General features: G+C 40.1%; 1 protein-coding gene across 16 annotated transcripts in view; it reads left to right on the plus strand.

Moving 5' to 3' along the window:
* The window catches only part of CAMTA1 (calmodulin binding transcription activator 1), a 1087698-nt gene that overhangs the window by 1038393 nt on the left and 32220 nt on the right, over positions 1-17085 (plus strand). For all 16 annotated transcript variants that reach the window (XM_060201382.1, XM_060201376.1, XM_060201377.1 and 13 more), the window contains one exon: positions 15909-16060. In XM_060201382.1, coding sequence (XP_060057365.1) covers positions 15909-16060 — 152 coding nt within the window. The remainder of the gene's footprint in view (positions 1-15908; positions 16061-17085) is intronic.

Raw genomic sequence — 17085 nt, forward strand, 5'->3', positions numbered from 1 at the left:
ACCACCAGAAGACAGAACTGAACAGTGTTCTGGTAAATAATAATAATAATAATTGTATTTTAATTTTTCTCAAGAAGTTACTATTTGCTTAAAATAATCACTTTTTATGATCCACTGATCAATAGTTGAAAATGTTCTATAGAATACAGTTTGAGAAATTTTAGTAGACCATTCCTACTGTTGCTGAGCCTGGAATAGAACTATGAATCTCCCACACATCTTGAGTTACCTGAAGTAGAATATAACTTTTATATGTGTGTTAGGGGAGAGATGAGTCATAGGTTTCATTATTGGAAGAGAGTCCATGAACATAAAGAGCAAGGATCCTTGACCTGGAGTTTGTTTTCTAACAAGGGACATGCACTTTCTCTTAAACTGTCTGTGTTTTTGTTATTTGGGGATATTACTCAGCAGGCATGAACAGACATCCAGTATGCTGAGAGATATCAAAGGGAGCAAGTTATAGAACACTGCTTGGGAGGTGAAAACTACTAGATGAACTATTTACGGTGTGCCAATCTTCAGTGGGTATTTTGTTAGTTTGCAAATACCTGTTCTCTGAAACATTTGTTAGGATCTAGTGAGAAGTTTTTGTGTGAAAAGAGAAAAAACCACTCACTAGCTTGGCTGCAGAAAAATGTACCATAGAGATAATAGTAACATTTTTTGATCTATGTAATATCCTATACCTTGTAATTTTTGCAGTTCACATACTATATGTTAAGTAGATGAAATCACTGTTTCTGGGAAATATTTGTTGAGGGCATACTATATGCAGGGAAAACTGTGAGGCCTCTGATGTAGCCATGAACAGAAAAGACACTTGCACTGACCCCATAAAAGCAATAGGATTTTTCTTTACTGATTTTTATATTGGACCAAGGCTCTTTAAAAATATATTTACTAGGGGGCTGGAGAGATGGGATAAGGGTTCTGCAAAAGACTTTCATGCCTGAGGCTCTTGAGGTTCCAAGTTCAATACTCAGTATCACCATAAGCCAGAGCTGAGCTGTACTCTGGTCTGATTTTTTATACATTTCTTTCATTTAATAAATAAATAAAATTTAAAAAATTCTTTATTAGGGGCAATGGGGGTGGTACACTCAGCTGAGTACACGTTACCAAGCACAAGAACCCTGTTCAAACTGCTGGTCCCCACCTGCTGGGAGGGGGAAATTCAAGAGTGATAAAGTAGTGTTTCGTTTTCTCCCTCCCCTTCCATGTCCATTTCTTTCTCCATCCAATAGGTGAGTAAATAAAACTAAATGATACATTTACTAGAGAGAAAGATCACTAGGCACATATAATGATAAGAATTGGAGTTCATTCATACCCCTGTTTGTAACCCTGCTGGCTACCCAACACCTTGAGCTATCATCTTTCTCATTATAACCTCAAGACAACAGGGCTATGTACTAATGACCCAGCTATAGGTCTGTTGACATTAGTAAAACAAGGCAGTCCTGGCTCCAGTTCTTCATGGTCCTCCCCAAGGGATTTGCAGTGGCTTTTGTCATTAAAGTTCGGGGCTCTAGTAGGCCGGGCTAGCTTCGCAGCAGTAGACAGAGACTCGGGACACACAGCTGGGCAGAGAAGCTGTATTTCTTTATTCACGAACAACAATTCAAAAACTAACCCAAACCAATCACCACACAGATCTGTCCTGCATCCTTCTCCAGCGGCAGCGGCAAGAACTCTCAAAGTCTGTAGGGGCAGGGGGTGGGGAGAAGGGGGCGCACGAAACTAGCAGGGGCCAAACCACAATCTCCCAGAGGCGGGGCGGGGGGGGGGGAGACCAAACCAATGTGAAGCATAGCAACAATTCCCCCTTTTCTTTTTAACTAAATGACCATAGTATCAGGGGTGTGGGGTGAACAGAAACCTATATCATACAGGCATTTTTAAAAAAAAAAAAAAAAAGAAACTGGCACAAACATGGAGGAACATGTAAGCGAGCAACAAGAACCAGTGTGCTGCCAAGGGAAGGCCTGAGGGGGACCTTTTTTGCCTCTGGGGGGCGTTACTTGCCTCGATGGGCATTTTCTAGCATGGGAGGAGGGTAAGGCCTAGAATCTCAAGGCAGCTGGCTGCAGTCAGTATTTGAGAAACCCAGCAGCAAAGCTAGTTTTGTGTAAAGTGTCCAAGAGGTGTACCAGTGAGTCTGATAGAAGTGCGAGTCCAAAGCAGATGTCCACGGAAGAATGCCAGGGGGTGGAACATTGTATGAGGAAGGTCAGCTGCTGGAATTCTGCTTTTCTGTAGAGAACTTGACAGCTGCAATTTACTTACTATGAAACAAAACTTGTAGCAGCTTAGAAGTTTATCACAATTGACAACTCTATTACAATTGGAAGTCTTTTTTAGTATGATTTTAAGGTTGTTTAAAGTTTAAACAATAGAATGTGGAAAGGTAAACATAAGAACCATGGAAAGAAAAAAGCCTCATGCATGAGAATCATTAGCATAACCATAATCTAACCGCAATCTAACGTTTCTAATTGAGAAGGAATTTGAGAGTTTTACATATCAACAATGTCTTTTTAACCTTTTGTTACACCCATTCAAGATGGAGACACACCCTAGGTGTGCACACAGGTTTTTTTTTTAGACCAACTTAGTTAAAAAATTGATTTTTAACTAATTTTTACCTCAGACTTTAAATGTCAGTTAATTTTATCTTTATGAGAATTACGTTGAAAACCTTTTTCATTTAACTCTGTCTGGTAAGAATATAGCCTTAAAGTTACATTTTTAACCTTAAAGTTAATGTTTACCAAACTTTAAACACACACGTAAACATGGTCTTTAATACACAGGGAGAGAAACCTCTGTTACGAAAACATGTCATTTTAAACACGAATTTAGATCTATACTGTCTTAGCCGTTCGGGGAGTGCGTTGTCTAGTGGTGGCCTCTTGTGCAACTTCAGCTCCAGTAATTGTAGGTTGTGATCTCTGCAGGGATCTCTGCGTATTCTAGCTTTTCTGCCTTCAGAGCCGAGTTGGGGATCTCGGCCAGGGGGCCCAGTTTCAGCAGGGAGCCCGCGGTCTCAAGGTGGTCCGGGATCTGCCCAGACTTCATAGCAGGAGGGCGGGCAGGCCAGCCGTGCAGAAGGCGCGGGCCGAGGTGCCCCGGGGTGGCGGCCAGGATAGGCCGTAGCCCTGCCTGCCATGTCTGCTGCCCTGCTCCCGGTGGCCGAGCAGCATGGAGGGAGCCCACGCCCAATTCCCTGCGCCATGTGGCAGCTGGCTGGCTCTTGCAGGCGGGTGTTGGGCGGAAACCACAGTGTGGCACAGAACGAAATGTTCCAGAAACAGAGAAACAGTCTCGTGAAGAAAGGGCAGAGGCCTTTGGAAACCTCTTCACAAGCAGAAAAGAAGGCCATTGTAGATAGGTAGGCAAAGTCTTCACTTATCTGGGGGTATGCGCAGGTCAGGTCCACGTGGGTGCCATTTGTCGTTAAAGTTCAGGGCTCTAGTAGGCCGGGCTAGCTTCGTGGCAGTAGACAGAGACTCGTAGACACACGGCTGGGCAGAGAAGCTGTATTTCTTTATTCACAAACAACGATTCAAAAACTAACCCAAACCAATCACCACACAGACCTGTCCTGCATCCTTCTCCAGCAGCAGTGGCAAGAACTCTCTAAGTCCGTAGGGGCAGGGGGCAGGGAGAAGGGGGCGCACGAAACTAGCAGGGGCCAAACCACAATATCCCGGGGGGGGGGGGCAAGACCAAACCAATGTGAAGCATAGCAACAGCTTTTTCGTTAAAGCTGAGCACCACAGAATGACCTGCTGGTGGTTAATTAAAAGGTTCTTGCCTCCTGACAATTCTGTGCATTTTGTAACTTCACTCTGTGTAGCTTTCATTCTTAAATGTCAAATTTTCCATTTTCCTTTATTCAAGCCATTTAGTGTTCATTCCACCTACCCTTCTTCAGGTACACTCACAAAGCTTTCCCCCTGCAGGTGGGGACCGGGGGCTCTAACCCAGGTCCTTGCACATTGTAATATGTGCGCTCAACCAGGTGCGCTACCACTTGGTTCCAAATATTTCTTAGTTTCATTGTGTCCTCCATGTTTGTTGGTTGTTGAAAAGTTAACATGTTTAAATGTTATATTTAAATGTTTAAATGTTTAATTCCTGTGCATACTGTATACAGCAGGTCAGAATCTGTAACAGACTTCCTAAATTCATTTACTTTCATTCAAATTAGTTACAGTTGTAATCTCTTTAAACTACAGTTGGCTTGATTAATCTGTTAACAGTGAAGGTCATGCCTGCTTGATTTGGGATGTGTTTGTGATGCTTTGTGCCATGTCATGACCTAGTTGAGCTCCCTGGGTATTCCTTTGGTCCTCAGTGTCCTTGGGGAATAGATCTGACACTATTGCCTTTGTGCACCTTCAACTCCTGCATTGAAAGATGACAAATGAGAAATAACTCTAGATTTGCTCTGTAGCATCTTGTCTCCTATGGCTGGCTGTCAATCAGCTGTTTTCAGTAGCATCCTGAATGATTTTTCTTGACATGTCCAAGTCTCTGAATTTGTTGACAGTGTGAAACACAGCCAGTGGAGAAGAAAGGTGGACACCAAATCACCATATATGAAGACAGTCAAGAAGAATCAGTAATTTCCATTTCAAATGTTTGGGTACATTGGTTGGGGAGTTTTGTAAAAGTGGAGTATAGCAGCTTTTTCTAAAGCTAAATTTAGCCATTGCTTTGGAAAATCAGAGTGGTTCAGCTTGTGCCATATCTCATTCGGCTCTAACCCTTTCCTCTGCACTTGGACATCTCAACTGACTTACCTAAGAAGCTTAATGTACTCCGGGGGCTCCATTTATTTTGGGAAGGAATTAAGTGACTTTACTTTCCCTGTCTTCCTGAAAAATTTAGGAGACTTCCTAAGTAGCAATTACAGTTCTCTACAGAAATAGTCCCAGTCATGCTTCTTTTTGCTTCATCAGCTCCTCCTGCCAGCACCACCAAGAGCTGCAAATGGAATGAGAAATGGCCTCTCATTCCCAATCCAAATAGCAACAGGCAGGCACATGTGCACTTGAGCTACAAATAACGTGGTTTAAAATAGCAGATGGTATTTTATGATTGCTCCTTCATTCATTTACCTGCCAAGGCAAAACTTTTTCTTCTACTCTGGCAGCAAGAGCTAGAGTGGCTCAGACCAGGCATTGTAATAACAATTGAGTTCAGAAATTTATTAGGCATTCAAACCCATGTATCTTTTTGAGATGGTTCGAAAAACGTTTCTTTTGCTCTACACAATATGAATGTCATTTTTATACAACAGCTTAACCCCACTGACTTGTTAGGCACTTTTGTAACTAATTATAGGCATTCCTTTCATGAAGGTGCACTGCCAACCCTTTGTGTTCCAAAGAGTTTGTCTGGCCAAGGGGAAGTAGGAATAGCTCATAGTTAGGGGTGAGGATATTTATTTTATTGAGGTAACAGTTCACAGGACTGTGTGTGTTTTAGATGTACCACTTCACACCTCTTTGAAATAAATGTTACCTTTCTGTGTCCACTGCCAAAGTGCTAATAACCCTCCAGCATCATCCACTGGACTTCCTCTACCTTTCCAACAGTCTATCTCCTTCCCCTGGTAACTTCAGTTCTATTGCCACAGTCTAAGGATTTGTTTTTGTTTGACTTTGCTCCCTTGCCTTGTTTCTTTATATCCCTACATGTGTGAGATAATTTGGCATTTATTCTTTGACTTATTTCACTTGTCATGAATGGTTTATAATTGTTTTTACATGAATCTCAATGGATAAGGAATAGTGAGTGGCATAGATGTGAACTTCCAGTTTGTATTTTTGAAGAAGTCAGGTGTTCCCCAGGTTTTTAGCCAGAGATTTACCCCAGCACTCTGCAGCTGCCAGATTTACCTGAGTTAGGAGGAAGTTGGTAGTCCACCACATAAAACTTAGAACATTCTTATGTAGTTTCTGTTTGACTCCATGGAGTTTTGATTACTTTGAGCACTCATGATAAAACTTATGGTTAGAGCATAGCCACTTGGAATTTTGTAATATCCCCCTATGGATAGCGGGAGTTGCTCAGAGAATTTGTCCCATGACTTGGATAACCTCATCAATAAACTGACTTCCAATAGGAGACTTAAATAAGAAAAATATTGTTCTCTTCCATCAACTTCCATTCCCTGGTATCAGGGATACAAGACAGGGTCTCTGTTTTCAGAAAGTTTGCTCTAATATGAATGATACAATATGGGCAAGACATAAAGATTCAGAAAGTATACCAGAAATAATAGGACTTGGGAGTCCAAACCATGTTGACATTTATAAATGGTATAACCTTGGGTAAGAAATACTTTCTGAACCTCAGCTTTAAAATGGAGAGGAAATATCTGTTTATAAAATCATTTTGAAGATTAGAAATAATTCATGAAGACTGTCTAGCTTATTGCAGTCACTCCTTTATTAACACTGAAGTGATATTTGAGTCATACTTGGCAAAATAAGACAGCCACCGGGTAAACCTGGGTAAAATTAGTATTACCAAAGACCCAGAAGTTTGTCCCATTCCTCAAAAATTTGGAGAACAGTGGGTGAGAAGAGTGCTCTTAAAAAAATTTTAGCTGATAAAGAATATTCTCAGTGTGGTCCGGGAGGTGGCGCAGTGGCTAAGGCACTAGACTCTCAAGCATGAGGTCCCGACTTTAATCCCTGGCAGCACATGTACCAGAATGATGGCTGGTTCTTTCTCTCCTCCTATCTTTCTCATAAATAAATAAATAAATTCTTTTTTAAAAAAAAGAAATAGTATTCTCAGCCACACCAAATAATTTAAATTTTATTTTGTAGGTCGAAAGGGAGGGACTTGAGGCCTTTTAAAAAACTAGAATATCTGATATAATGTCATAAACTGCCTCATATTTTATTGTCCAATACATCCATGAAAATTAATTAGCTTTCAGGATTTAAAATGTGTTATACATAATCCAGAGGAAGCAATAGATGCAGCTGTGAGCCCCAGAGGTCTGGCTTCCTGGCACAGGTAATAATCTGTTACATCAGATACCCAAACCCTTGGGATTCCTGACTTTCACAGCTGCAAATCCTGTCTTTCTAAACTTAGAACCTACTGTGGGTGTCTGACTTTATGAAATTTTTTGTTTTAAAAGCTGATATTGCTTAGGAATTTTTTAAGCTTAGGGGAAATATTGAGGACATTTAAAAATGAGCTTCTTTGAGGGACTTAGGACTCAGATGACAAGGTGACCTATGACTATTGTGATTTGTGACACATTGCTTAATAACCTTAAAGGAGAGGCTGGTGTAGGCCAAATGGAGGTCTGGTAGGGAGTTCTGGGGTTATAGTAAGCATTCATCTTTAAATCTGTGTTTGGTAAGAAATGTTTTCTCATTGTCATGATCTTTGTAATACTCATTTTCTCTTATGCTTTCTAATAAACTGTTGGAAAATTCCAATAACTGAAGTATAACAAGGTATCTGGGTATACTCTTTTGTTCTGTCCTATTTCTACACTTTGAGACACAGAAATTAGAGCTATAGGTTTCCTTCCCCCTCCTTCTCTCCTTCCCTCCCTCCCTTCTTTCTCCCTTTTTGCCTCCCTGTGGCAGCCTGCCTTCTTATCTGTCTTTCTATTTTTGTAGGTTAATACATCAGTAAGAGTTCTTTTAAGTGTTTTCTGAATTGGTTTATTCTCTGTAGGCAACACATACATACTTTGAACATCATTTTATCTGAGACTGAAATGACTTCTAGGAAGGTAGTGTGTGTGTCAGAGTGGAAAATAGCATTTTAATATGTAGAAACAGATATAGAGACAATTATAGCTTTGCACGATGAGTCATAATGCTTACATTTTTTAGTTCTGTCCACTGAGAAGCCTGGAGTCAGTGATACTGAGCAGCAATAATCACACCCAGCACCCAGCTCTTGGTTCTAGATAAATCTTTTAATAAAAGGAACCAGGACTCCTTAGAGAGATTATTGATTCTGGCATTGGGACAGGGAAAGTAGACAAGAGGAACCTGGAGGGTCTTTTAATGCCCCAAAGTAAGGAAATGCTCAAAAAAGGAAAAAGACTAAAGGCATGTCAGAGGGACCCAGATGGCATTTGAAAGAGTTCCCCAGTAGCCAAAGCTACTGAGCAACACACAGTATTTGAATTATTGACTTAAAGAATCTCTCTCTCTCTCTCTCTCTTTTCACCAAATAAGTAAATAAGAAAACTCTAAATAATATATGCAACTACTCCCCATCGTAAAGTGAAGCTTAACTTCTTTCCCCTGAAATATAGGGTCTGTTTTTGGCTGTGATCCCAAAGAATAGATATTAGAAAGAAGAAAGGTCAAACCAAGTTATATTCCCACTAGTAGTGTAGAAGTGCCTCCCCACCCAAACACACACACACACACACACACACACACACACACACACACACACACACACACACACGTTTCTATCCTTTCTGATATATAAGATACCACTTCACACTTTCTTGAAAAGTGTGAAGTGGTATCTTACAGTTGTATCTTTATTTGCATCTATCTGATAGTCAGTGACTTTGAACATTTTTATATGTCTGTTAGCCATCTGAATATCCTATTTTTTAAAAATAATTTATTTATGAGAAAGATAGGCAGAGAGAGAAAGAACCAGACATTACTCTGGCACATGTGCTGCTGGGGATTGAACTCAGGACCTCATGCTTGAGAATACAGTGCTTTATCTACTGTGCCACCTCCCAGACCACCTGAATATCCTCTATAGTGAAGATTCTGTCCATGTACTCTCCATATTTTTAAATGTTTTTTTCTTTTTTCAGATTTTTTGAACTCTTACATATTTTGGTTCCTATTCCTTTGTCTCATATATGGCATGTAAAATTCTTCTACCACTCAGTAGGATGTCCTTCTGTTTTGGTGATGGTTCCTTCCATCATTTGCCACTGTGCAGAAAATTTTCCTTTGATGAAGTCCCATTGTTTCATTTTTGTTTTGTTTACCCTCCTATTGGGCTTGATTCATCAAAGGCATTTCCAAACCAAACACTGTAGAGTGCTCTGCCAATCTTTTCTTCTATGTATTTGATGGTTTCTAGTGTAATGTTCAAGTCTTTGATCCATTTGGAATTGACTTTAGTGCTTGGTGATATCTAGTGGTCCTGTTTCATTCTTTCACATGTTTCAACCCAGTTTCCTCTGCACCATTTGTTAAAATGACTCTCATTAGAGAGTCTGGACTCCCTTGTCAAAATTTAATTGCCCATAGGTGTGGGGCCCAATACTGTCAAACTCATGAAAAGTCAGGGGATACTGAAAAACTATTTCAGATTAGAGCAAAACAGAAATTTAACAGTGCAACACAATAGTCTGAAATAGATTGGATTTTCAAATACGTAGCAAATACATTAATTCAATGTTAATGGTACAATCAAATTCAAGTCTATAGCTTACTACTAATAATTAGACCAGTGTTTTCTGTTTTGTTTTGATAAAGGCACCATGGTTATGCAAGATGTTAATATAAATAAGAACTCCATTTATCTAATCTGTAATCTAAAGTTACTCAAAACTTTTAATCTTTTTAAAAAATATTATTATAGCCATGCAGAAGAATCTGGTGTATTAACAACATAGACTGAAGAAAGTCTTACATCTGATTATGGTGGTTATCTTTGGGAGATGGGAGGGTGGGGACCTCAAACTTTGGTGATGGGTGTGGTGTGAAACTATACATTGTAAACTTAATATTGTAACCCACTATTAATCACAAATAAAAAATGAAAAAGGAAAATAGAGTCTTCTGGAAAAAATCCCACATTATTAGCTGATATTTTGATCTTCACAAACAATAATAAGATAGATTTACTGACGGACTGTTGTGATGACACTGGGAACTAACGTTAGGAAGTGCTGTCAGAATCGAGATTTACTGATGGGAAAATTGAAGTACAAAGTGGAAGTACTATTTCCAAAACCACAGAGTGACAAGATCAAATTTATAGAGCTCTTATTTCAACTATAATATTTCACTATCATAACTTCCCAATCTAAGAATGTTAACTTTTGCCAGTGGGGTGCAAGTAGAACTGGATCATGAAGATACTTTGAGTGATCAAGAGCCTGACCATTGCTGCAAAAGCCATCAGAACAATTTACATTTTGTTTGGAGTGCAGGTAATAATGTCTTGGATGTAGTGGAAAGAAGTTTCCATGAGGCAGTTGAATGTCTTCATTCTTTAAAGCCATGTAAGTTGGGCTGTTTTAGAGGCAAAGACTGGCTTCAGGGACAACATCCCATTTAGGCATGTGAGAGAAAAGAGGAAGGAGATAAGATTTGCAGGGAACAATAGTGTCTCTTCAGAGAAGAGTGCATCTGAGTGGGTTTTAAATAATTTCTGAGAATCTTCAGATATGAATTGACTGTGTGCAGGAGCAGATGCCCACTCAATATGGATAGACTACTTACGGTTTCCATGACATCACCTCTTGTGTGTCCATGTTGGCTCTTGGAATCTCCACTTCTGCTTGGATCATCTTTTTTTTTTGTAATTTTTTATTGTTAGTGATGTAACAGTGGCTTATAAAACTAAGATTTCAGAGATATAGTTTCAGAGCTGTGTGTGTGTAAGATACCACCTCCACCACCCAAATCCTTTGCCCTTTTCCCTCTGATAGCCACGATAGTTATCACTAAGGTGGACAATTTGGACTAATTCTCAAGTATACAACCTCCCCATGCATATAAACTGCACATACGTTTGCAACCTTTAGTGGTAGCCAATAAAGTGCTATAATTTTTTTCTGCTTGAAGCTGGGTATTTTTGTAATTCAGTGTTTGCACTTATTTAAAGTGCCTAAAGATAGCTTTAGATTATTTTTTAAGCAAAGCATATATGTATTAAAATACCAAATTTTAATTTCCAGAGATTAAGTGTCTAGAATGGTTGATGTTCATCCTTGGCCTGCTCATCTATCTGACCTTGTCATCTCAGGGAACTGTCACAGAGCATCAGAAATAGACTCCATGTGTCTCATGTGCCTTCTATTGTCCAGAGTTCCTTTACTGGTGCAAACTAGATTCGTTTTGTGATAAAGCCATAATTCATTCTTTTGGTGAGATCAATATAGCCTAATGCTTTTACACAGAAACTCAAATTTAGAGGGGCTGGGTGGTGATGCAGCTGGTTGGATGCACATGTTACATGTCCCCATATGCATAGGGAAATGTTTGCCTTCTGTGAAGTTTCTCATTCTCTCTCCCTTTCTATCCTCTCCTTCTCCATTTCTCAGTCTCTACCAAATAGGATATATGATATAGGAACTTTCAGGCAGGAGCTTGAGCTAGAGATAATGACTTTTCTTTTAAAAAATATTTTATTTATTCTTTGGATAGAGACATAAACGAGGGATTGGAGGATAGAGAGAAAAAAAGCAAGATACCTGCAGCCCTGCTTCACTGATCATGAAGCTCCACTTCCACCACAGGTGGGGACTAGGGGCTTGTACCTAGGCCCTTAGGCATGTATGTAGCATGTGTGCTTAATCAGGTGTGCTATCACCCAGACACTCTTTAAAAAAATAATAATTAGGTTTTTTTTCCCAGAGCACTGGTCAACTCTCTGACTTGTGGTGGTGTGGGAGAGACTTTGGAGCCTCAGGCATGAGACAGACCTTCTTTCTTTAAAATACTTTATTTATTTAGGACAGAGACAGAAATTGAGAAGGGAGAGGGAGATAGACATCTGCAGCACTGCTTTACCACTTGTGAAACTGTCCCCCCAACCTTCAGGCTTTTAAACTTGAGAGATAGGAGCTTGAACCTGAGTCCTTGCACGTTATAATATATGCTATCAACCAGATGCACCACCACCAGCCCTAAGCAAATTACTTTCTTTGTTAAAACCTTAGCTTCAAGATGTACTCAGGGAAACAAGTACCCTGGGCTTGCTGTCTAAGTTCTGGTTCTCACATTGGTTTGGTTGCTGCTCTCATTTTCTAAGGATGTGGGTTGTGGATCTCAAAGCTGAGTCATTGTTTACTTTGCTTGAAACATAGTGGGTGAGAACTGAAGCCAAGTTTATTAGTCCCCTAGGTCTGCATATTATCCTTCTTCCAAATGAGAGTACAAGTTTCTTCATTAATATAATGCACTCCTCCCTTTCCCATCCCACCCCCCAACCCCTAGTGCCTGGTACATAGTAAGTATTCAGTAGATACTTGTGCATGAATGAAAGATCTTTAAAATGCACCTTTTACTCTAATCAGAATTTTTTTGCATCTAAGTAATTATAAACCCTTAAGCTTGTAGTCCTAAACTAACATAAAGGTGATTCATAACTGAATTTTTCACGTGTTTTGCAGCAAAATGTTTATTATGATAATGCAGCAGTAAAGCCAAAGCAGACATAAAGGTATTGCTTCTGATTTGCCAGTACAGAAAAATTGAAGACAGTCATTTCATCCATCCTACCCACTGAGTAAGATGATCTGTGGCCTGGCCCTGCTCCAGAGGAAGGAAGCTGATCAGAAAGGCTCTGGTTGTTAGTCACTCAGTACAAGTGACCTGCTTAAATCATTTCTGATTTTAATTATCACCTCTTTTCCCCTTTTGGCATCGAGAAGCCCAGTTATGTGTGATATAGCTTTATTAAGAGGGAAATAATTGCTTCTTAGTATCTTGCTAAATTGCTCCTCTGAGCTGCTCCTATGTGTCAAGTGGGAACAGTACACAGCTTGCAGCTCCAAGAACAAAGGGCAGTCACCTCTGTTCTGCCCAGCACAGGGCTGGCCTATGAGGTTGTAGAGGATCTCTCGCTATCATGCCCATGCTTGGCAGAGTGAATTGGGAGGACAGCTATCCTGCACTGCAGCACTGTAGCTGTCAACAAAGCCACGCTAGCAGCGACAAGCGGCCTGCAGCGCCCCCTGCGGATCAGTCACAGCTGGGCAGCAGTCTGTCCTTCAACCCCTTCGCTTGGCCCCTGGACTCCACACTACAAATAAAGGTTCTGAAGAGGTACAAACTGTACTTTGAAACAAGCATCGTGGGTTCTGAAGATGAAGTATTCTCAGATGGATAGAAAAGCTTAAGAGGAAATCAGAACATTGCAGTGGATGCCTAAGGAGCTCTAGGCAAACCCAGAAAAAAAGGGTTCTCTGATATTAATGACCAGGGAGAACCCTCCCCCCTTCCAATAGCTGCCATACTACTTGAAGTCTACCGGTAACTGAAATGTAAATTTCTTAGTTTTCAACTGTCTTCCAATGTAGGTGTCCCACCTTCTGCAACCGTTTCCCTTATGCAGAGGAAAGAGCATGAAATCTGGATCAAAAAATGCCAATTCAACCTCTGATTTCCTTTGTATTTTTCCATTAGTGGCCATGGATGAAAATGACCTTGGGGAGGTCTTCACATGCTGGCTTATTCAGACTTGTACCACCACACTCAGTGCATATGTGAAGCTGAAATAAAGAGAAAAAAAAATCCTTTATGTATTGTCCCCTGAAATAGCTTATTAGGAAATAACATTAAGTTTCCTGAAAAAAGTCTCTCCTCTTGCTTTTATGCTTTGATGAAATGAAATCAATGTCATATTCACTGTTGACATCTTCTCTATGAAACAGGTATTTGCTATCCTATCTTTTGCTATAAGGCGGGTGGGGGTTTTACTCCATAGGGTAAGATAGTACCTCCATAACATGGTGGCTAACTCTTTTTCTGAGAGACAGATGAGTTACCTTATCATGCTTTTGTTTCCTCAACTATTAAGTAATTCTTGTGAAGTATAAAAGAGTCAATGTTTATAAAGTAACTAAGATGATGCCTGACATGTAGGAAGCATTCTTTAAGCATTGAGTCTGCCCACTGTTTATCACACTGTAGGATCAATATGCTTTGCTCACTTGTGTTGGGGTTTATAGTCAGAATGTCACTGAGTGCTAATAAGATATTTCTTCTTCAGATAATTATTTTTTCATGATTCAGAAAGTCCTGTTTTGAATACACTTATGCCAGCAGTAACTTGAGGGAGGAAATACTTTGTCACAGCTGTGCAGTCAGTTTCTAAAGGCATTTAATTCTATTGTTTAAAAACAGTGGTGATAGCTAGAACTCTTATCTGAAACTTAGTAATTTTCTGAGAACTTCTGACCTTGCCTCCCTTCCAGGTTCACTTCTGTCCTCACTATGGTCCAACCACATGGTTTTTGCTCCTTTGATATCCTACCCCAGGCTCTTTGTACCACAAGTAACTTTTCTCATCATCTTGGTCCAACTCTAAGTTAGTGTAGTTATCTCCAATGCAGGGTTGATGAAATGTGGCCAGAATGATATGTGAGTTGTTGGAGAAGTCACGAGGTATTTTTCTAAGCAAAAATACATCATGCCTTTTCCAACAACCCAGTAGTTCATTTGGATAGTATACTTGCTTTGTCATGGGCTTGACCCAGTTCAAACCCAAGCTCCCAGCAATCTGAGGGAAGCTGCAGTGTAGTGATGTCTATCTTTCTGTCTCTGTCTATCTGAAAAAGCTGGCCTGGAGCAGTGAAGCTGTAGTGATGAAAAAGAAAAAAAGTTGATGAAATGGATGTGGGGCTTCTGTCAGTCACTTAGCTCTCCTATAATAAAGGTTTTTTGTTTGTTTGTTTGTTTGTTTGTTTTACCAGAGTACTACTCAGCTCTGGTTTATGGTGGTGCAGGGGATTGAACCTAGAACTTTGGAGCCTCAGGCATGAGAGTCTCTTTTGCAGAACCATTATGCTGTCTACCCCCGCCCTGGTAGAGCTTTTTAAACTGCGTCCCTTGTGGACCTTGCCTGCCCTTCAAGTTCACTTCTCTCCAGAGCCCCACTATAGTCCAGTCACATGTTTTTGCTCCTCTGATATCCTGCCCCAGGGCCTTTACACTGCTAATACTTCCTCCAACTTTGTCATCAATCTGGCCTAGCTCAAATGTCACCTTTCTTGATACCATTTCTTATAACACTGCCCTGCTTGCTTCACTTACTAGTGCAAGAAGAGTCTCTTTTTGTTTTGTTTTGTTCACCATTGATTCATTGAGTGAATTTAGGTGCTGATGATTCCAATAGTGGTTTTAATCTCCTTTTTCTTAGATAAGTATGTGTCCCAACGTGTGTGTGTGTGTGTGTGTGTGTGTGTGTGTGTGTGTGTGTGTGTGTGGTATGAATGTGGAGATAGAGAGAGAGAGAAGTTCTCATAGTGGTCATGAGGTGTAGATTCAGACTTTATCTCTTTGAGTTACAGTTCTCCCTCCCACACAGTGTCCTGATGTTTTTTTTCTTATGTGGATGTGGAGTACCTGTTTATGTCTGTTTCTGAGAAGACCAAGTTGTGTGATGAAAGAAGTGTATAAAGATCTCAGGTAGTGAATATTGGCAATTACTGAAATAAGATGTAAAATCTAGTACTTGGGACTGAGAAATTAAATCAAATCTTGGTTTTAGTGTGTGTTTGTGTGCACTTATTGTTTGGATAAAACAGATGCTACTTTGAAAGTAAATCTTCCTTTCTAATAATGATTTTCTTCTACTGATTTGAATTATATTTGTATTTATTGCATTTGTTTGTTCCATAGCCCATAAACTATGGACCAGATTTCTTTAAGCTTTCCATTGGGGATCTTGACACAAAAATAGAGTGCCAAGAAACCAATACCAGTTCATTTAACAAAAAAGGATATTGTGATCCTTGATTTGATAATTGTGGGTGGTTGTAGTTTCTACCTCTTGTTTGAATGGAGAAATTGGCCTGCACCAGCCTCTGTAAGTTACTAAGTGTCTCTGTGGTGCTGATCCTGCACATATGAACAGGATGCATGTTTAATGTTTTTCTTCTAGACACAATTTCACTTTGGCCTGTTCTTCCCTAGATAACCAGTTCAGGATGTCCATCCTAGAGCGCCTGGAACAGATGGAAAGGAGGATGGCCGAGATGACAGGGTCCCAGCAGCACAAACAGAGCAGTGGAGGCAGCAGCAGTGGAGGGAGCAATGGAAGTGGGAATGGGGGAAGTCAAGCTCAGGTGAGTCTCTATTGACCTTCACCATTGTTTCATTTTTTATTAGTTAAAAGTCCCTTTAGTTTTGCTAGACTCCTTCCTGATTAGACAAAAGATGTTTAAATGTTTTCAAGTCTGTGTAACAGGAAAATAGCCCTGGGATGTGGGGCTTCACAGTTATTTACTCCCAGGGCCTTCAGTCATCACATTTCAAAATCTACTACTGTTTCCTGGCAGTGGGAGGGAAAGACCAGATGATGACTCAGATTAGAGTTCAACTAGAAGCTATTTTGTATCTGTATTCTCTCCCTGTTTTAGTATAAATGTGAAACATACTTGGACCCAGTAATTAACTTCCCAAGCTTTTAAAAAAATTTTAATTTGATTTAATTTATTTATAAAACAAAAAAAGAAAGTATCAATAAAACCATAGGGTAAGAGGGGTAAAATTCCACACATTTCCCACCCCCAGAGTTTCATAGCCCATCCCCTCCACTGGAAGCCTCCCTATTCTTTATCTCTCTTGGAGTATGGACCCAGGGTCATTATACGGTGCAGAAGATGGAAGGTCTGGCTTCTGTAATTGCTTCTCCACTGAACATGGGTGTTGGCAGGTCAAGCCATACTCCCAGCTTTTTTCTTTCTTCCCCTAGTGATGTAGGTCTCCAGAGAGATGAGATTTTAGGGTACACAGGTAAGGTCGTCTGTCCAGGGAAGGCAGGTTGGTGTCATGGTAGCATCTGCAACTTGGTGTCTGAAAAAGGATAAAAATATAAATTATATAAATATAAATATATAATATTTCTTTCTCTAGAGAGAAAGAAATACAGACAGACACCTGCAGCCCTACTTCACCACTTGTGAAGCTTTTTCCCTGCAGGTGGGGACAAGGGGGCTTGAGACTGGGTCCTTTTGCACTATAATGTGTGCTCTTAACCAGATGTGCCACCACCTGGCCCCAATAATGATTTATTTGAACAATTAGCATCTTATATGTACATTTTTAGTTTAGGATCCTCATAGTATCAAATGTTAACAAAAAATGAAAA

This window comes from Erinaceus europaeus, chromosome 11 (genome assembly GCF_950295315.1).
Source record: "Erinaceus europaeus chromosome 11, mEriEur2.1, whole genome shotgun sequence".
Taxonomy (NCBI): Eukaryota; Metazoa; Chordata; class Mammalia; order Eulipotyphla; family Erinaceidae; genus Erinaceus; species Erinaceus europaeus.